The sequence below is a fragment of the Ostrea edulis genome, chromosome 8 (assembly GCF_947568905.1).
Source record: "Ostrea edulis chromosome 8, xbOstEdul1.1, whole genome shotgun sequence".
NCBI classification, from domain to species: domain Eukaryota; kingdom Metazoa; phylum Mollusca; class Bivalvia; order Ostreida; family Ostreidae; genus Ostrea; species Ostrea edulis.
The window spans coordinates 9764519-9787335 of NC_079171.1; the positions used below are offsets into that span (position 1 = coordinate 9764519).

A 22817-nucleotide genomic window follows, 5' to 3' on the forward strand; every position below is an offset into this window, starting at 1 on the left:
ATTTCTCTGGTGTAACATTCTTCCTTAAGATCTACATTAAATTTCTCTGCTTGCAGTCTTGTATCGGAAAAAACCATGTAATAAAAAAGCACCCTTCGTGACCCGCCACCTCTGACATGCTCAGAAACCAACATCCGGTATCATCTATTCTTTGACATAAAACAAAAAATTAGAAGGGGGATGAAGGGGAGGTGGGTTGGGACCTCTGATTTATAAAGGTAAGTATTTATTTAACAAATACAAATTTTAATACTAAAAATTTAGAATTTATCACAATAAATACGTTACCTTTATAAATCATTATTAAATTTCTCTGGTGTAGCATTCCTCCTTAAGATCTACATTAAATTTCTCTGGTGTAGCATTCCTCCTTTAGGTCTACATTAAATTTCTCTGGTGTAGCATTCCTCCTTAAGATCTACATTAAATTTCTCTGGTGTAGCATTCTTCCTTAAGATCTACATTAAATTTCTCTGGTGTAGCATTCCTCCTTAAGATCTACATTAAATTTCTCTGGTGTAGCATTCCTCCTTAAGGTCTATATTAAATTTCTCTGGTGTAGCATTCCTCCTTAAGATCTACATTAAATTTCTCTGGTGTGGCATTCCTCCTTAAGATCCACATTAAATTTCTCTGGTGTAGCATTCCTCCGTAAGATCTACATAATTTTCTCTGGTGTAGCATTCCTCCTTAAGGTCTACATTACGTAGTTCCACACTCCTGTGACGTCATAGGATTTTGCAAAGTCAATGATTTAATGACAGGAACATAAATTTTGTTGGAATCTTTTTCAATATTTATTGTAAAAAATCTTGTTAGCCATAAAATATTTCAAAAGTGTTAATTATATTTGAATAGTCAATGATATGTTTCAAAATATTGAATCCGAGGACAATAACTCTGTTTTCATTAAATTATTCATCAAGTCCATAGTGCGATAGATTTCCTTTATTTTAAAAAAAAAACAACAACATTTTACCATGGTGATAAGGAATCATTATCTGTGTCTTTTCATGAAATTACATAAATTTTTAATCCCGAGTGATTTTAAATAGCTCAGCTGTATGGTGCCTGACTTGAGTTCTTTTATGGGGGTATACATAATCTGGAAGCTATAGATTTGAAATAATTAAAAAAAAAGATGTGAATTTTCCCCTATAAATAACTATAACAGATGTAACTCTACTAATATAAACAGAAAAAAAATGATATGTAAACCATGCTATAAGGAAAATGCGTCCACATTTATTTGTTTTGTTTTTTTAACAATTTTGGAGAATAACGCTAATTCAATAATTTTGTACATATTATTCTAAAACTTGATGAACATATTGAAAATGACACGTGTTTTAATTATTGACATGTTTCCCGATAAAAAAAAAATGCAATTCAAAAAAATATTTTGTTGTTTTTATATTAGAATAACAACAAAAAACTGTTTCCAATGAATTTCATAAAAATCTACATCAGGGTACATGACTTTAGTGGTATATGTAATGAAAATTGATATGGAAATCCTTAACTGTTTTGCCTTTTTTCATTACTCTGAATGTTAATTTATTGATTCCAAACAAAACAATGCTACCTAAACCCGAAAAAATCCAGGACTAAGGACCCACCTTAAGAGCTACATTAAATTTCTCTAGTGTAGCATTCCTCCTTAAGGTCTATATCAAATTTCTCTGGTGTAGCATTCCTCCTTAAGGTCTATATCAAATTTCTCTGGTGTAGCATTCCTCCGTAAGATCTACATTAAATTTCTCTGGTGTAACATTCCTCCTTAAGATCGACATTAAATTTCTCTGGTGTAGCATCCTCCTTAAGATCCACATTAAATTTCTCTGGTGTAGCATCCTCCTTAAGATCCACATTAAATTTCTCTGGTGTAACATTCCTCCTTAAGATCCACATTAAATTTCTCTGGTGTAGCATTCCTCCGTAAGATCTATCTATATTCGTTATTCACACTTCAGCCTTTCGTGATTACTCAGCTGTAAGGCAATAGTCCTAAGAATTGGATCGCAATACTATTTTATTTTCAATTGTGGTACGTTGGTTAAATAATCAACTCTTTGAATATTAAGCATATATACATGTACTTTGTGTGTTTTGACCTGACAATTTTTTTTATCATCTTTAGTTCAAATAAAATGATTGTTCGATATAAAAAGAAATACTTTTCAAACTTATTCTGTTGCACTACAATTCAAAATATCGCGATGTACAGGTCTGCAGTACCCCTTGCTTGTCGTAAGAGTCGACTAAATGGGACCGTTCTTCGGATGAGACCACAAAAACCGAGGTCTCGTGTCACAGCAGGCGTGGCACGATAAAGATCCCTCCCTGCTCAATGGCCATATAAGCGTTGAACATAGGCCTAAATTTTGCAGCCCTTCACCGGACTCCTGGATATACCAGAGGTGGGATCAGGTGCCTAAGAAGAGTAAGCATCCCCTTTTCACCGGTCACAATCACAGTGGGCAATATATCATGATCAGGTAAACGGAGTTATCCGTAGTCAAAATCAATGTAGCACCAAAACCAGTAAACAACTCACAATGTATTCACCAGATTCTTACAACTATACACACTCCCTACTGACTCTCTCTGCCAATCGGCGTCTACACCAAGTATTTCCAACAAATATACTTCTACTAGTACATCCAAACTTTTTAATTATAATCAAACTTTGCAGTACCTAGATATAGACCATTCTATACTTAAACCACCAACATGTTCTTGTTCTTCATCTTCTTCCAACTATAGCCAAGCTGGACTTGTCATTACCGGTGTCCATCTGGATATAGTTGAAAATGAGGACCTCAAATTACCTATTCTAAAAGGTCATAAATATAGAGAACCTCGGTCTTTTAATTGGCGACAGAACTTCATCTCTTTTATGAATTCTGTCGAATATTATGCCAGACGATGGGCTAAATATGAAAAGAGTTGATACATTGTCAGAATGGATTGAAAGTATAAGAGGAATATAAAAATCCCTCATTTTGACAAATTAAAACAAAAGTACGCACCATCTGTACTTCTGTGTTTAGTAAAGCAGAAGTGATTAAAAAAATGATAGGTTACATGAGAAATATGTTTGATTCCAGCTGATAAAGCTGATAACAATATTGTCTTTGCAAGGCTTTTTATTACAACTGCCTTTTAAAAAAACTTGGCATTAATTCCATCTTTATACTTCAATTGCCCTTTCAAAAGAAATTCAAAGTCATGCCTCAGTTTTAGACACATTTGATATCCCGGTCAGTGGGATGGGTGAATATGAATTACCGTACCTATACTGGATTCCTGAACTTCACAAAAACCCTTACAAAGAAAGATCTATTGCTGGATCGAGTTTTACCAAGCCCCTATCTTTACTCCTCACGAAAATATTAACAAATGTGAAGGAGAACTTCTAACATATGCCAGAAGTGGATTCTAAAAAAATTCTAAAGAACGTTTAGTAAATTTGAAATTGCAAAACCTTTTCCAAATCAACAACATCAAACCGTATGACTTTTCAACATTTTACTCGACCATTTCTCACGATGAATTGAAAAAATTACCTGTTGACATCATAGACAGTTCCTTCTTTAATAAAAAAAAATGCAAATATCTAGTGATCACTTATCCAAAAACTTACTTTGTTAAACACCACCCTGATCCCACACACAAGTACGTTACTGTGAAGAAGAAACAAACATATGTTTGTGTTCCTCGTTGATGTCACAATATCATCGTAATCTGTGGTGACCAAGTTTTCCAACAGTCTGTTTGAATTTCGATGGGCACTAATTGTGCTCATTTGTTAGCTGGCCCGTTTTTATATTCTTATGAAGCTGAGTTTATTGAAAAACTTCTAGGTGAGAAAAAAAAATTCTTGTTGCCTTCAATTCGACATTTAGATATGTCGACGTTGTGTTATATATAAACAATAATGATTTCCATTCATATGTCGATTTGATATATCCCCGTGAACTTGAGATAAAGGACACCACGGAGTCCTCCACATCTGCTTCATACTTAGATATTCTTTTGAAAATGGATATTAATGGCAAACTAGCAACTCAATTTTTTGACAAACGGTAACTTACCATATTTATGTAGCAATATTCCATTATCACATGTATATGATGTTTATATCTCTCAACGGATTCGGAACACAAGAGCTTGTTCTATGTATGATCAGTTTTTAAATCGAGGCAGGCCACTGACAAACAATATTGATGTTTAAGGTGTTTCAACAATCTCGTTTAAAGTCAGCATTTCACAAACTTTATGATCGTTATAATGGTCTAGTTTGCTTCTATAGCCTATCTTAGGATCAAACGCTGTCTGACGTGTTTCAAACCAATAGTTAGATTGTTTGTGGTACCCTGAGTTTGACTACGGATTACTCCGTTTACCAGATCAAGATATAGGGCTCACGGTGGGTGTGGCCGGTCGACAGGGGATGCATACTCCTCCTAGGCACCCGATCCCACCCCTGGTGTGTCCAGGGGTCAGTGTTTACCCAACACTCTATCTTGTATTGCTTATAAGAGTTATCTTTTATCCCCAGTAGTGTAGGTCCGTTGTGGAGATATGAAAGGTTCGAATGATTATTTAGTGGCGATGTCGATCCACGCAAGTCGAACCCCTCTTTGATTTGATTCCCCCCTTATATACGGAAGAGAAGAATTTAGAACATACACCTTTTCATGCAATGTATTTAATATCCATGCTGTCTAGTAAAAATCGACGCGTGTAAATATCTGTCTTCCATCAAATTCTCGAAGAAAGGAAACTGCCCATTTATCCAAATGGAATGAGACCTGCTGACGAAACGTCTCTCGTTAGATCCTCGTTTACAAACAACAGCTGGTCAACGATGTGAATTACCCCGTTAGTGGCCCCTTCATCCATGTGTATCACGTTTGCCGAGGCTCCACCGAAATATATCCTGACATCTACAAATGGTAAAACAAAGATCAAATGCTTACCCTTAGTAACCCACTAATCTTGGTGTCCCTGTCAATCTGATTTCACCGTTAATAGCCTGCACATTTCAAATGCATTTTAGTGTGATTTTTTTTATAACGTAAAATGCAAAAAAAAAAAAAAAAGTTTTGAAATGTATCATATTCTCCTCCGTTATAATGCATTAAAATCTAGCTCCATTATTTATGAGTGTAGCTGAATATCGCGAAGAGATTAAAAGAAATATACGTTATGGTTGCTCTTCCTTGCACGATGTAGTAAATTTAGCGGTAAAGGATCCCCTTCCAGAGGGAAACAACCTTGAAACAAAATGTCATTATAATGAAGCAGTTGATCGATCCTCATGTGACGTCATAGGATTTTGCAAAAATCTTGATAAATTAAACTTTGCGCATGATAGAAATATATTTTTTGAGGAATTTTATTTACTGGATATAATAAAAAATCTGATAAACTATCACTACTGAAAAAGTTTATATTTTCCATAAATAATGAATTATTTATGATTTTAAAAATGTTGTCAAGGGCAATAACTCCTACGCTGGAATGTCCTCTACTGGATGTCTATTATACATTGGTTTCCCTAATATCCACAATTAATCTATACATATTTATGAATTAGCAGTTTTTCAAAAAACTGTTGATCTTTAAATTTTGTCATTTCAACAAGTTTTTATCAATTTATATTATTCTGTTTAACGCAAATGTCTGAAATCTTTAAAAAAGGTGGCAGCATATACATTTTCTTTGGTTATTTATTAAATTAAACTATATTGAGTTAAAATTAATAACGTTTTTCCCCTTTTAACCATACATATTGATAAGTCGCATGAAGATGGAGCTATCTTAAGTTCGTAAGATCAAAGATTTTGGAATCAATAGAAAGGTCGTGCCACAAGGATCGATTGATTGTTTGATGTTTTCCGCCAGACTCAACAGTTTTTCAGTTATCTGGTGGCGCCCAGTTTTTATTGGTGGAAGAGAGAACCCAGATACAATGTACCTGGGAAGAGACCACCGACCTTCCGAAAGTAAACTGGGAAACATTCTCATATACCGGCTCGAGCGGGATTCGAACCCGCACCGACAGAGGTGAGAGGACGTGTGATTTTGAGCGCGATGTCCTAACCACTCGACCACGGAGGCCCCCCGTGCCATAAGGAATACACATGTATACCAAATATATGAAAGATTTACCTCTTATGGTGTAAACGATATGACCAAGGTTATAGTCTTTAGCCACAGACGAACATGACAGGCCAAAAATCAAATGCAAACGAATCTTTTAAAATATGTACATTTTTTAAAATGAATTTTTTTTCAAAAGTATCAAGACCACACTTAGTTATGCAAACATTTTCATTTCTTTCTACTTATGGCTGTAGGATTAGGTTGGGGTTAAATTGGGGATCAACGATTAAAGGAGGGAAAGTGGAGGAGGATTCAAGGAGGAAAAGTGGAGGAGGATCAAAGGTGGGAAAGTGGAGGATCAAAGATTCCCATTTTTTTTTACTTATGGACCCTGGGGTAAACTTAGGCTTAAAATTAACTAATTAAACTAATCAATTGAAATTAACGAGGAGGAAGCTGAAAGGAGATGTTTGCATCTGATAGATTTGTTGATAATCTAAAAAAAAACAAACTACAAATCAACAGCGTACAAACATTTTATCTGGAAGGTTTGTAAAATTCCTTGGTGACAGTTCTTTGTTTTAACATGACTTACGTAAACGATATGATAAATACCTCTGTTTTGATGAGATTGACTAACGTGAATGATAAACACCTCTGTCGTTTGTTTTGGTGAGACTGACTAATTATTAAATACCTCTGTCGTTTGTTTTGGTGAGACTGACTAATTATTAAATACCTCTGTTGTTTGTTTTGGTGAGACTGACTAATTAGTAAATACCTCTGTCGTTTGTTTTGGTGAGACTGACTAACTCTCCATTCAACATTTTCATCTGGTGGTTCCCGTTGCTGAGTTTTTCTATGTAGATACGGCCTGGAGTGACGAGTCTCTTAAACAGCTGAAAAAGAGTCATCATTAATCAAAGTACTGATAGTACTGACATTTATCAACAAATACTGTCCTTAAAAATCTATTATAGACAATCAACAGGTACTTTAATTACCAGAGCTACAAGTATACATTAAAACACAATTACACATTTGTGATGCATTCACTCTAACCTGTACAGAGAAGTAGTTTTACCATCTGATCTTTTGAATAAATGTAAATGATCTAAATGCATATACGAAAAGCTTTCTTCCTTGTGGTTTGGAGGACTTGATTAACATTATGCCACGTTTATCAAAAAACATAAATTTTGCTAGACTTACCCACTGAAACCTGAGTGTCTCCCTCATCACTTTGTTGCCATTTAGTGACACAGAAAAATAATCAATGGCGCTGGAATTCGGAACGAAGACCGTGAAGTCGCACGCCACCGTTGGAGTGCCACAATACCCGAGGTCGTGGGACGAACTCTGTGACCCAGTGTTCGAATTATTAAGCATGTTGCACGGGTAGGAATTGCACGGGCTGTTGTTGGAGTTGGCTGGGTTGCTGCAGTAGCTGATGTACTGAGACGGACATTGGTTGGTGGATCCACCATTACAGATCAAGCATTGTTGGGAGTTACCATACTGTGCCTGCGAACAATAGGAGGGACAGTTCACCCCAGACGTGCACACCGCCGAGTTACACGGGTATTGATTGGCATACTGGGAATTGGCGCAGTACGTAGGACAAGTGGACGTCCCACCACCGCCGTTGTTGTTGGAGTTAACACATTGGGCCGTGTTACACGGAGACTGATTTTGGTACTGTGGTTGGGAGCAATAGGATGGACACTGCATGGAGTTAGACTGACATTGGGTCGAATTACACGGATACTGGTTCTGATATTGGGTCTGTGCACAATACGTGGGACACGTCGTCCCCTGGTTGGAGGTGGCCGCTGATCCGTAATTTGGAGGATATCCATAAATCTCGAAACTGCACTTTTCGGCTGTGAATCTCCGATCTGTCAAATAGTTCTTCAGTCCAACTCGTCTCATATAGTCATAGGTCCTCCTAGAATGTACAGTGAAAATTAATCATGGGAGTCATTATTATTTACCTAGTTCATTGTCTTTCTTGAAAAACCTTTTATCAATCAGGTTTTTTCTTCTTTCCAGTCTCCACCATTAACCTATTGGCTTTCACATAGAACAATATGTCCTTTTTTTGGGGGGGGGGATAGATGTGTCACATCTTTCAGTTCACGTAGAGGGCAACCTATGTGACCTATCTGTATTCATAGTGGATAAAGTTTGCGACCTTTCTGTACTAATACAAGCCACCATTGTGTACTAACAGAAGCCACATGTCATGATATATTTGTACATACGAATGTTGTGACCTATTTGAACGTTTAGAAATGTACCGAAATTGTTTGCTTTACATGTCCGTTCCCTTGAGAATTTTCCACTTATATTGAGACTCATAAGCTGTTGCACCGCAAATTTAGACCATGGATGGTGCTCAGGACCATAGAGTTAAGTGTTTTTATCATGCCAACGTCTGCCGCACATGGGACACACAAAGGCCATTATCGAAAAACCCGAGATTATCACGTCCAATGCCGGTGGATGCCAAAGGAGCAATGCCTAAACATGTTTACGTCCTAGGTTTGATGCGGCCACGTTCCAGTTATGAAACGGACTGAACCACAATAACCGATAGTTGTACAGAGAATAGTGAGATACCGTTGTACTTATTGCTGTGGAATCATTAGAATCCAAGGTGGCTTAATGTTTGTGGAATTCGTGGGTACCCCTCACCCACGAATTTACATCCTCAACGGATAAAGACAACTATTTACATTCTAGAGTTATCTTTCTTACAAATCTATAAATCAACGAAATTACGTCCCCACGAAGCCGTAAAGTTCATCAATCCACGAAAATTGGTACCAACGAATTTAAATGATTCTACAGTATATCCTTCTTATTCTGTCAACAACTAAAAGACGTGTCCAAACGTCCTAGCTTCCTTGTAACCACTTTGTATTTACAATAGCCAGATGACATGACCTTTTATTACTTGAAAATCATTCTCATTCTGTCAACAGCGAGACGACGCGACGACTCGGTAATCTATTTGTCAAACGTCATAGCTTTCTTCTAAAGATATCGTAACCATTTTGTACTGAAAACCCCCCAGACATCTTGACCTTTCTGAACTTGTACTAGCCATATATCATGACCTCTTTGTACTTACAGTCACTAGACATTATGACCTTTTAGTACTTGCAGTTTATCCCGGGGCATCCGGATTAGAATAGGTCTTCAGTACCCCTTACTTGTCGTAAGAGACGACTGAATGGGGCGGTTCCTCGGATGATCCCACAAAAACTATATCCCCTTGTCACAGAAGGTGTGGCACGAAACAGCCTCCCTACTCAAAGGCGGTAAGTGACTAGTATTGATCTAAATTTTGCAGCCCTTCGCCGGCAATGGTGACGTTTTCATATGAGCGAAATATTCTTGAGCAATTAATTAATCAGTAACCAGATATCGTAACCTTTTTGTACTTACAGTAACGCGATATCGTGACCTCTTTGTACAATGTACTTACAGTAGTTATACATCGTGACCTCTTTGTACTTACAGTAACCAGACATCGTGACAGATCAGCATGGGGAGATCCAGGTAGGGAATACCCAGCACTGAGTCGATGATATGTACCATGCCATTAACGGTCTTTATGTCCGGCCGGATGACTCGGGCCTTCACGTTCCCTCCCTGTACCCAGGTTTCTAAACAAACACAACCAAGTTATATATCTGATTTCTCACCCAGGTTTCTAAACAAACACAACCAAACTATATACATGTATCTGATTTCTCACCCAGGTTTCTAAACAAACACAATCAAACTATATATCTGATTTCTCACCCAGGTTTCTAAACAAACACAACCAAACTATATATCTGATTTCTCACCCAGGTTTCTAAACAAACACAACCAAACTATATATCTGATTTCTCACCCAGGTTTCTAAACAAACACAACCAAACTATATATCTGATTTCTCACCCAGGTTTCTAAACAAACACAACCAAACTATATATCTGATTTCTCACCCAGGTTTCTAAACAAACACAACCAAACTATATATCTGATTTCTCACCCAGGTTTCTAAACAAACACAACCAAACTATATATCTGATTTCTCACCCAGGTTTCTAAACAAACACAACCAAACTATATATCTGATTTCTCACCCAGGTTTCTAAACAAACACAACCAAACTATATATCTGATTTCTCACCCAGGTTTCTAAACAAACACAACCAAACTATATATCTGATTTCTCACCCAAGTTTCTAAACAAACAAAACAAAAACTATATATATATCTGATCTCTCACCCAGGTTTCTAAACAAATACAGCAAAAACTATGTATTTGATCTCTCATCCAGGTTTCTAAACAAACAAAATAAAAACTAAAACTGACAAACAGTACCGGGTTTTATATGAATTTTGTTACCTATTAACCAATAGCAATTAACGAGTTGCATAAAGTGATGGATTTTGCCAGTCCACAACTTAAAGCTTATCAGAATAAGATATTAAACTATACCACCCCGGTCTTTAAAGATCGTGATCGTCTCGTTCCTGAACATGGTTCGCCTGTACTGACGATTTTCGTATCCACCCATTGTAGGAAGTGACGATATCATTATCTGATTGTTTGGTTCCAGAATATGCAGTCTCAACACCTGTACGACAATGGTCTGGATCATCCCGATGTTTGAGTATGCGATACAAATGTAGGGAGTCGGTTTATACACAAACATCCGCATGATCGAGACTACAACGACAAGAATTAATCAGCCATTTGTTTTCTTCGCACTAAATAAAAAAATGGCAAATTTTGAAAGCAAGAAATGATTACTGATGAGTAACATTGTATAATGTTGGCATTTCTCTAATGCATTGCTTGTTACATGCATCATGATCCTATTTGGAAGAACAACCTGTCATTGGGTCGAATGCTCTCTGGCATGAAATGCGAAGATATCGAATAGTTATCGATCTCATACATGTAACTCCTACAAGGAATACAAAATAGAGAGTTGGGTAAACACGCTACAATGCAGTTAAAACGTTCCGTGTGAACAACTTAGAGAGTTGGCAAACACGCTACACTGTAGTTAAAACGTTCCGTGTGAACTACTTGGAGAGTTGGGCAAACACGCTACACTGTAGTTAAAACGTTCCGTGTGAACTACTTGGAGAGTTGGGCAAACACGCTACACTGTAGTTAAAATGTTCCGTGTGGATAACTACAGTCTGTACAATGCATTCTATTTAAAAAGTAAATTTCATTTTTGAAAAACAACAAGGGCATGAACTGCGACGATTCAAGCAAACTTCATCATGTTAGCGCTTCATGACAAGTATGTCAACTTAAAGTGTTGCTGTTCACACCTTCATGTGATTTCATTTCATTTAATTTGCATTCTACTCACACTTCTGTCGGAATTCTCAGTTGTTAAGATAAACGTATTACATTTATAAAGTAGTTCTGTATTGATACGCGCATTGTTTACCACTATAGCATCTTCATGGGGAAATGGCCATCATTATAATTGGTAAAATAGCAAAGGCAAAACGAAATGGAAATGTGAATATTTACTCGGTACCCCCATTAAAACATGTGGACTCGGACGATGGACATGATAGGAAGTCGTCTCACCAGCAAAGTTTACCAAACTACATCCAGTCTATGACCTCTCCTAGACTTACCATGTCCACCAGAGTCTGGTTATTGTTGAGATTAGCCCAGCGGATGTTAGCGACTTTCTGGAAGGCAGTGTCCAGCGGAACAAACACGGTCACTCCGGACGGTTGTACCAGGGAATTCTTCACGGTCTCTGTACCCAGATTTATCAACTGTTCAAATTTCCTTTAGAAAACAATCCTTGTGGTTAAACAGCGAGTGAAGTAGCACCATGCATCATGCACTCAGATAGACACTATAACCGCAGCCTCTGATCATACACAACATGAGATTTTTCAATATAACAATCATACATTTCACATCAGATTTATACATGTATTATAATCCCGCCCCTTAATCATACATTTCACGATAACTACACCTTTTGATCATTTTTTCACATCAGATATACACTATAACCACGCCCCTTAATTATTCATTTCATATCAGATATACACTATAACCACGCCCCTTAATTATTCATTTCATATCAGATATACACTATAACCACGTCCCTTAATTATTCATTTCATATCAGATATACACTATAACCACGTCCCTTAATTATTCATTTCATATCAGATATACACTATAACCACACCCCTTAATTATTCATTTCATATCAGATATACACTATAAGCACGTACTTTAAGTATTTAGTTCACATAGGATATACATTGTAACCTCACCCCCTCAATGATAATTTCACATCAGATATAAACTATAACAATGCCCCTTAATTATTTTTTTCACATCAGATATACACTGTAACCCCCTTACTTATTCACCTCGCATCAGATGTAGACTGTAACCACCCCCTTAATTGTTAATGTAACATCAGATATACACAGTGACGAGTGACCACACCCCTTTATGATAATTTCCCATAAGATATACACAGCATCCCTACCCACTCTACAAAGAAATTCAACAAACAACAGCTGTGCAGTGAAACCATGCCTGCCAATCACATGACCATCCCTCTCCCTGCCAATCAGAGCTTTAACATACGTTCCCTCCTGTTTGATCTGTTCCCGGACGTTGTTGTAAACGAATCCGAGCAGCTGATCCACCACGTGCACCACACCATTAGATACCGTGATGTTACCTTCTATGATGGCTGTACTGGTTCCGTCACTACTTACATAAACTGTAATCAGAGGTCAAAGGTTAGGATTATATCAATAAAGAGTGTATGAATTCTCAGTTTCGTTTACACTATCTTACAATACATGCAAGGTGAAGATAACGAACAGTGACCAATCTCATAACTCCCATAAGCAATACAAAATAGATAGTTGGGCAAACACGGACCCCTGGACACACCAGAGGTGGGATCCATCTAAATTATCGCTTTAACTCGGAGTAAATCATAAAGATCATTCAACTGGTTAATTAACTATCAGTATCAGACACGTGATCCCACTGTTGGATGTGGCCGGTCGACAGGGGATGCTACTCCTCCTAGGCACCTGATCCCACCTCTGATGTGTCCAGGGGTCTACGTTTATTCCACTCTTAAATCTGTATCTTGTGTAGGAATTATGAGATTAATCATTGTTCGTTATCTTCACTTGTTTGATGTTTTAACACCAACCTTTGTTTCCAAATGGTTTTCGGAAGGTCACGGGTTGACCTTTGGCATTCTGTACCCCTTCGTTGTCGGATACACAGTTGGTGAAGATGACTCGATTAGGAATGTAATGAGCTTGAAGAATCTGAAATAAACCAAAAAAATGTTAAGGAAATCATTTTAAATATTTAGTGAAATCTTACTCCATTATGAATGAAATAGGCTTGGATAAACTGTAAAATACAACTTCGCGGGTAGGTTAAGGATTCCCTTATAAAATATCACAGTGTACCATATGCCTTTACTTCTCCGAACTACCAATATATGACGTCATAATGGAAAATGACGTCAAATCACTGCAAACTTGAGCTGTTTTGACAGGGAGAGTGTCAAAAACTTTCGACCTTATTTCAAACTGCCTATAATATGTCAAAACGTTTTTGCAAAATTCACGTGTCTGGATTGTATTTTAATATCTTATATGTCCGAATATCTTAAAATAGTTTGTTTAATTACCCTTGATTGAAATTCAACGTGTTTAAACTGCTTTCGAAAAATGTGCTTTTGAAATGTATTCTGTTTTATACCAGTGGTTAGAGGTAGAATTTATGATGTGTTTATAAAAGAGTCTAGCGCAGACAATTTATGAGGATTCATTTGAGATATTTTACGGAAATCGTAAGAGGAGTTTGTTCTCTACCCGAATCTTGCTTGGGAAAATGTGTGATGGCTTTGTTTGAATACAGATTACCCTCAAATGTGTAGGCAAGTGTGTCGGTAGGTTGAACTCTTCATGAAATACGTGTATTTTGTACGCAAGTAATACTACCATTTCACCCAAGCACATTTCGGGTAGACAAGGATACGGTGAGTTCATTTATCAAACAAAAAGTTAAAAATAATTGTTAAATTAGCTGCGATGAAGCGATGTATGTGAAACACTTCAAACAACTATAGATGACCGTCACGTGATCAACGAAGTCATGTGATATCATAACAGATATGCTAATATATAGCCGAGAAAACCTTCTACATATATAAATTACCTGTACTTAAGTGTATAAATTACAAGTGAAAACCCAAACCTCGCAATCCAATTTATGTTTTGAACGCATTTCAAACTCCGGGAAGCCTTAACATAGCTGCGTACGGCACACTGGTTTTGACTACGGATAACTCCGTTTACCTGATCGGGAAGCCTTAACATAGCTGCGTTGAGTAGGACAATAAGGTGTTCAAGAATTATGAAAAATGTCTCAATATAGAATAGATGCATTAGGGGCTTAAAGAAATAGTAGAATGTGGCTCTTTGTAAATGGATATGTTTCTATTAAGATTGGTGTGGGGATTCATGAGTCCGTAAACCATGTATTGATTTTAAATATCCAAGTTTGAAGAATCTGTAAAATATCACTGAATAAAGAATTATCTGAGTTTCATAAATCTGTAAAATATGCATCGATTATGAATGGTATTGACCGTAGGAATGTGTAAAATGAAGTGATATTGTCAATGAAATTTTGATCGACTATAATGAACTCCATGCTCTACATTAAATATTGTATCATTCAATTTCCAAATCGACACTGTATTATTCATTTTACCTTCACGCACGTTTTAACTATTGGCTGACATTCATAGAACAGGCATGAATCTACAGTGCGCAAACATGACGGAATGTTACTAAAAAATAGAGAGCTGGAACCTTGGATATAGCAGAGGTGGGATCAATCTCATAAATCCTCTAAAATATAGAAAAGGACAAGCATGGACCCTTGGAAACACTAGGCATAGGATCAGGTGGGATCAGGGGTGGGATCAGGTGTCTAGGAGGAGTAAGCATCCCCTGTTCACACCGCCGTGAGTCTTATATCCTGATCAGTTAAACAGAGTTATCCGTAGTAAAAATCAGTGTACCGTACTATAAATCAGTATGTAAGGACGGTCTAACAATTGATGTGAAACATGTTAGATAGCATTACAGCTGATGATAAATTGTAAATGATAGCGTCATTACGACCATAGAAAATGCAAAATGCAGACGTTAAAGGAGACGGATGAACAACTTATATGCCAGTAGCTTTCATCGTGGTATATTGCAATATAAATATGAAAATCTGCATGAAGTCATCCTGTTTGTCATAAAGTTGAGTGGTTAGATTACTGCTAACATTTCTGTTCAGTAAATTATCTAAATATGAAGCAATTGCGGAAGACTCTATGGTTGTGTGTTGAGTCCACAACGACATATCAAATCGACATATGAGTCAGAATGAGTATTGCTGATACTCATATATAAAACGTCGTTGACATGTCTAAATGTCAAGGTAAAAGCAAGTTATTTTTTCTACTCATGTAGCAGTTTTTGAATACATTCTCTCTTGTAAGAATATAAAAAAGATATTTACTCTGCTATTCATTATTCTGTGTGTAGAAGACATTTACTCTGTACGGAAAAAGTATTCATTTTCGATGGGAGAATATCTACTAATTACCCTGCGCGGTTAAACATACGTAGGAAATGTATTTTCCAAGCATATAAAAGGTATTTGTCCTACATGGGAAAAGTGTTTATCCTGCATGGGAAAAGTATTTATTCTGAATAGGAAAATGTGTTTATCCTGCATGGGAAAAAGTGTTTATCCTGCATGGGAAAAAGTGTTTATTCTGAATGGGAAAATGTGTTTATCCTGCATGGGAAAATGTATTTACTCTGCATGCGGAAATATGTTTATTCTGTATGGGAAAAGATGTTTATCCTGCATGAGAAATCATCTATTCATTATTCTACAATATCTAGCCCATGTAATTATACTGAATTACATAAACTGATATCAAAACGTGAAGAATGATTACCCTCTGTAGCTCCACTGGGTCGTTCCGGAGTTTATTGAGCTGTTGTATGGGGATCTTCTGCATGGCGTTGTCGTTGGGAACAAAGAAGGTGGTGATTTTGTCCGGAGACGATAAGTCGTTAATGTTGTCCAATACGTATAAGTAGCTCATCAGCTCCGTGAACCGCCTGCAAAATCAGCCATGTGTAACGTGAGTGGGTTTCAAGGAACTTACAGATGTAGGTACTTTATTGTAGTAGTTCAATACACAATTTCCGAGTTGCCATATAGTTGTTCCCCTTTGTTGAACTCTTACGTACGGTGAGACGCAAAATATACTTTCGTCCACACGCGGTGGGTAGAAATGTTTATCGTTGGGTACATCTATTTCTGAGAGGATAATTATCAGCTGCTTTGCAGACACCTGAACTGCAATGAAACCTTGATTTAGTAATTCAATGTATAACACCGGCTTACATAAACAAAATACACGCTTTCATAAAACTTATCGTCATCTACTTAACCAGTCTATATAATATACGTATATACCCCGAACCCTCCCAAGCATTTAATAGAATACTGAATGTAGCTCCGTCATAGAAGAGCTGATATCTCGGAAATCGTGTATTTCATCTGATGAGACACAGAGACGGTACAAAGTCGTCAGTGTCTCATTTACAAGTATGCATTGTCAGAATTGGTTACTCACAGCATACTTTGATTTCTGTTTATTTAGAACTTACTGGAACCGTTGTGTGGAGTCCTGCGGTTCCTGGATCCATCTGTACGCCGTTTTCTGACTCCCCTTTCTCATGACCCCATTCAGACCGTGAATGACCCCATTAGTGGCTGCGATGTCACGATTCGGTCCCTCAGAAATTTCTATACCATTGACATAATATTTGACTGGATCAAAGCTTCCTAAAGGATTCTGAAATAAGAGGTCTACATGACTTATTGGTCAACTGAGTATCAGTTAAAGGTATAAATAGCCCCAAGGGTTATGAACTCTATAACAATTTTCCTGTTTTGCATATCCAAGCTTAATACTCATATTCTGCTCCAGTATAAGCCATAAAGTACTTATACTGATTAAATGTTTTACATGATATGATATGTCATGTTAACATTATTTGACTTTTTTGGACCCACCCTCTTACACTCTTGCTAAATACTCAGAGGATTTACTGCATCATATAATAAAGCATTCAGATGCTCCTCATAGATCGTCATTTCTCTGTTATCTAGTGTCAGTAAAATTATAGGGACGTACATGAAAGGTGAAAATAACGAACAGCGATCAATCTCACAATTCCTATAAGCACTATAAAATAGAGAGTTGGGTAAACACGCACCCCTGGATATACCAGAGGTAGGATCAGGTGCCTAGGAGGAATAAGCATCTCCTGTCGACCAGTTACATCCGCCGTGAGCCCTACATCTTGGTCAGGTAAACAGAGTTATGCGTAGTCAAAATCAGTGCACCAAGAACGGCCTAACAATCGGTATGAAACACTTCAGACAGCATTTGACCCAATTCATAGGTTTTCATGGTTTTATTTCACTTTTCAGTGTACACAGTTTCTTTGTTCCAGTAGTAGAGATTGATCGCTCAGCAGTTATATGGGTTATTGTCAGGTATATGGCCTCACGTAGACTAACGGCTCGGGAGAATATATATTTTGACAGGGAATTTGAGTTCATATAGCCTGCCAAGTATCCATATAACTAATAATAATGATATATGTAAATAATTTACATTCAGTTGCAGTCCTTACATAACACTGCTGTTCTCAAGAACATTATGTATGTAAAACGTATACTTATACATATGTTATATGTTCATGTTCAGACGCAGTATTCCTTAATAGTGGTTTTGTGTTACATGAATATGGGAAGTTAAGGATGGAGAAGCTTAAATCGTCCTGTTTGTCATAACGTTGAGTTGTCAGTTTGCCGTTAATATCTACGTTCAATAAAATAGCTCAGTATGAAGCAGAGGTAGACGACTCTGTGGTGTCTTTTATTTCTATGTGGTGTCTTTTATTTCTATGTGGTGTCTTTTATTTCGAGTTCACTAGGATATATCGAATCGACATATCTAAAGAATGAAAATTATTATTGTTAATAGATAACACGTCGTCGATATATCTAAATGTCGAATTGAAGACCACAGGAAGATACGTTTTCTTCTCACGTGGAATTTTTTTGAATAAATTCTGCTTCATAGGAATATGACAATACGTCAGCTAACAAAGGAGCACAGTTCATGCCCATGGGAATTCTAATAGACTGCTGGAAGATCCTCGAAGATATTGTCAATGAGTAACTCCAGCATATTTTCTATTTCAACTTCAGAGTACTTGTGCGTGGAATCAGAGTGGCGTTTAACAAAGGAAGTTTTTGGATGACTGATCACTTGAGAGGAATATTTGCGTTTTCCATTTTTGTTGAAGAAGCAACTGTCTATGATGTCAAAAAGTCTAGTCTTTAATCAACCATGACATCATTTACACTTGGTGACTGCATGTATGTATCTATGTATCTGATTGCATCAGTTTCAGACACATCTTAACGTTATCATAAGGTATGCTAGTATCATAGGATACGATAGTTTTTTGAAACAGCTAAACATTAATATGGTGTAATCTCAATATTCTTTTCAGTCTTAAGACATGTTTTAGTTTTTGTCTGTGTTAACTAAAAACTCAAGAGTGCAGTAGCCACACACGTATTGGGTATAAGTTTACGATTAATAAATTACTCTCTTCCGTGGGGATCCGGGTTAGAATAGGTCCTCAGTACCAATTGCTTGTCGTAAGAGGCGACTAAATTGGGCGGTCCTTCGGATGAGACCGCAAAAACGGAGGCAAAGTGTCGCAGCAAGTGGAACACAATAAAGATACCTCAAAAACTGCACATGTCGAGCATAGGCTTTACCGGAAATGATGACGTCTCCATATGAGTGAAAAATTCTCGAGGGGACGATAAAAAATATACAACCACCCATTGGAATCTGTAAATTGTCCTTCATCTCGTTCAGCGTGAACCGGGAAGCATAGACTGAAAAATTCAAATTCAATACTCTGCCCACTATGTTGTTCCGAATACAAGTAATGTATCGTAACTTACACTGTCCAATCGCTGAATTCGATTAAAAAAGAGGCGGTCCCCATTTGCATCGCTGCTTCTCACATACTGGTTGTCTTGGATCGAACTGGTTTGGACTCTATTTCCGAGGACTGAAAATGACGAGGAAAGAATTCCAGACATTGTCCAATGTTTCTGATTTTTTATTAGCAGTAGTGGTACTATGCTAAAACTAATAGTTTAAAAATTAACAGTAGTATTTGTACTATTATAGGACTAATACTTTGAAACTGACAAAGTTTTGCGACTATAACGGTATAGTACACAGTTATTTTTAAAAGCACTTCTGTGGAGAAGAATGCCATAAGTGATTACTGGTACAGAACTTGAGGTAATTAGTGATATTTGCGTACTTACTGGTACAGACCTTGAAGTAATTAATGATTTGTGCATACACTTGCTGGTACAAAATTGACGTAATTAATGATTTTTGCATATACTTACTGGTACAGGACTTGATGTAATTAGTGCTTTTAACGTACTTACTGGTACATAAATTGAGGTAATCTGTGATTTTTACGTACTTAATGGTACATAACTTGAGATAATTAGTGATTTTTACGTATACTTACTAGTACAGAACTTGAGATAATTAGTGATGTTTTCGTAGTTACTGGTACAGAACTTGAGGTAATTAGTAATGTTTACGTGCTTGCTGGTACAGAACTTGAGATAATTAGTGATGTTTTTGTACTTACTGGTACAGAACTTGAGATAATTAGTGATTTTTACGTATACTTCCTGGTACAGAACTTGAGATAATTAGTGATTTTACGTATAATTACTGGTACCGAACTTGGGATAATTAGGGATTTTTACGTATACTTACTGGTACAGAACTTGAGATAATTAGTGATTTTACGTATACTTACTGATACAGAACTTGAGATAATTAGTGATTTTTACGTATACTTACTGGTGCAGAACTTGAGATAATCTGCGAGATCTTTCTCTGTGTAACTGTCTATGACACTTCTTTCGTTATATGGCAGACTATTGTAGGCGGTGTCGTTAAACGCAAACAACGTCATCGACGTGGGCGTTTCATACAGACGGGTAAGTTTGGCCCGCACAACCAGCTGCGCAAACTGCAAAATTGAAATCAATAAAAATAAATACTAAATACCGTTTTAGCATTGAATTAAAAAACTCCATTGTAGATCATGTTTAATTTCTAGATAAGATTTTTCAGATACATATTATGTATACATAGAGATACTGGGTAATTTGAATATTGTACATATCGATATACAGGAATATTGTACATATCGATATACAGGAATATTGTACATATCAATATACAGGAATGTTGTACAGATCGATATACAGGAATGTTGTACATATCGATATACAGGAATATTGTACATATCGATATACAGGAATATTGTACATATCGATATACAGGAATATTGTACATATCGATATACAGGAATATTGTACATATCGATATACAGGAATGTTGTACATATCGATATACAGGAGTATTGTACATATCGATATACAGGAATATTGTACATATCGATATACAGGAGTATTGTACATATCGATATACAGGAATATTGTACATATCCATATACAGGAATATTGTACATATCGATATACAGGAGTATTGTGCATATCCATATACAGGAATATTGTTAAGTATTCTAGTAACTACATCGGGAAGAGCTTTTAAACAGACAGTTCTCTCTCCTTTAAATGTGTGTCATGATATTGCCAATAACAACAGTTCTTGCCCTCCTCCACAAGATTTAGCACCTCCATTACTAGAGATTTGTTTTTATATTTTATCGTCGCATTCTGTCATGGTTTATCAATTGCATCTGAATCAATGTCCTATGATTGGTTAAGCGTAATTTGAATCTGAATCTATGTCCTATGATTGGTTGAGCGTAATTTGAATCTGAATCTATATCCTATGATTGGTTCAGCGTAATTTGAATCTGAATTTATATCCTATGATTGGTTAAGCGTAATGAATTGACAGGACAGCAAACATGAAATAGATTTTAGTCCGTGTTACAATCCATGTATAGTATGTTACTGTTAAACATAACGTAAGCGGAATGTACTAGACACCATTAAAGGGGAGTAATGCTTCCGAACATACACATGTAACAATACAAAATGTTCTGAACATGACCACATCAACACTATCAAGGGAAATACCGCAAATAAACATGATCATATAAACACTATCAAGGGAAATACCGCAAATAAACATGATCATATAAACACTATCAAGGGAAATACCGCAAATAAACATGATCATATAAACACTATCAAGGGAAATACCGCAAATAAACATGATCATATAAACACTATCAAGGGAAATACCGCAAATAAACATGATCATATAAACACTATCAAGGGAATACCGCAAATAAACATGACCACATAAACACTATCAAGGGAAATACCGCAAATAAACATGATCATATAAACACTATGAAGGGAAATACCGCAAATAAACATGACCACATAAACACTATCAAGGGATTATCTCTTCTGAACATGAACATATGAACACTAATAAGGAATTATTGTATATGAACATGAACATATAAACACTAATAAGGGAATACTGCGTCTGAACATGAACAGAATATTCTTCAGAATAGCAGTAAGTAATGCACCTCAATGTAAATTATTGACATATATCATTATTATTAGTTATATGGATTCTTGGCAGGGTATATGGACTCAAATTCTCTGTCAAAGTTTATATTCTCCCGAATCTCTGAATGTGAGTCCATATTATACCTGTCAAACATCCATATAACTAATGTCTCTTACTGCCGAGCGATCAAAATTGGAACAAAGAAAGAAGATAAGTCAGCGTATATATACAGAAATATTATGTTAATCTACTCAGCGTATGTGTACAGCCGTGACTTTTTGAAACACCTATATACGGTACAAATCGGATGACTTTCTCACCGTTTTAGTGACTTTGATGTTAATATGGTAACCTGACATTCTCTACTTTTGACCCAGTAGATAACCGCCGATAAGAAAGCTTCCAAGGAGGACATAATTGTATTGTGTAGATGGAGGAGAAATCTAAGACAGAGGATTCAAATCATATGTAAATTTAATTCAAGTAATTACACAAGGACGCCGCCCACTCTGAAATTGCGCAATGTATTATTGTTAAATGTGAATAAACAACTGTTAACGGTTTGAAACAATTCACACCTTGACCGAATTAAGAGATATTTTCTCGGGGAATTAGAACTTAAGTTTTACCTTTGAAAACTCTGTTGTCCGTTGTAGAATCTGGAGAATGTTGCCAGAAATTAACTGTCCGTGCACATAATTAAGCAGATAAAGCGAAACCAGTAATCCTAAAATCACTCTCCGATCCATTGTTGCGTATTTGAAATCACTTATAAATGCCAAAGGGTGCTAACTCGTTGCAACTTCCGGGTAATATGTAAACCTTAGATCCGAGCAAATATAATACATGTACGAATGTTTATTATTAGGCCGTTCTGGGCAC

At 36.5% G+C, this 22817-nt stretch overlaps 1 protein-coding gene across 1 annotated transcript; it reads right to left on the reverse strand.

Moving 5' to 3' along the window:
• Positions 1-4694: 4694 nt before the first annotated feature.
• LOC125661047 (uncharacterized) lies at positions 4695-22817 on the reverse strand. The gene is made up of 13 exons (XM_048892918.2): positions 22565-22817; positions 20232-20403; positions 19298-19407; positions 16909-17096; positions 16188-16353; positions 13356-13476; positions 12770-12908; positions 11785-11944; positions 10616-10754; positions 9641-9788; positions 7327-8062; positions 6896-7013; positions 4695-4952 (listed from the first exon to the last, which is right to left on the reverse strand). The coding sequence occupies exons 1-13, from the start codon at positions 22682-22684 to the stop codon at positions 4798-4800; spliced, it is 2472 nt and encodes an 823-aa protein (XP_048748875.2). The 5' UTR covers positions 22685-22817; the 3' UTR covers positions 4695-4797.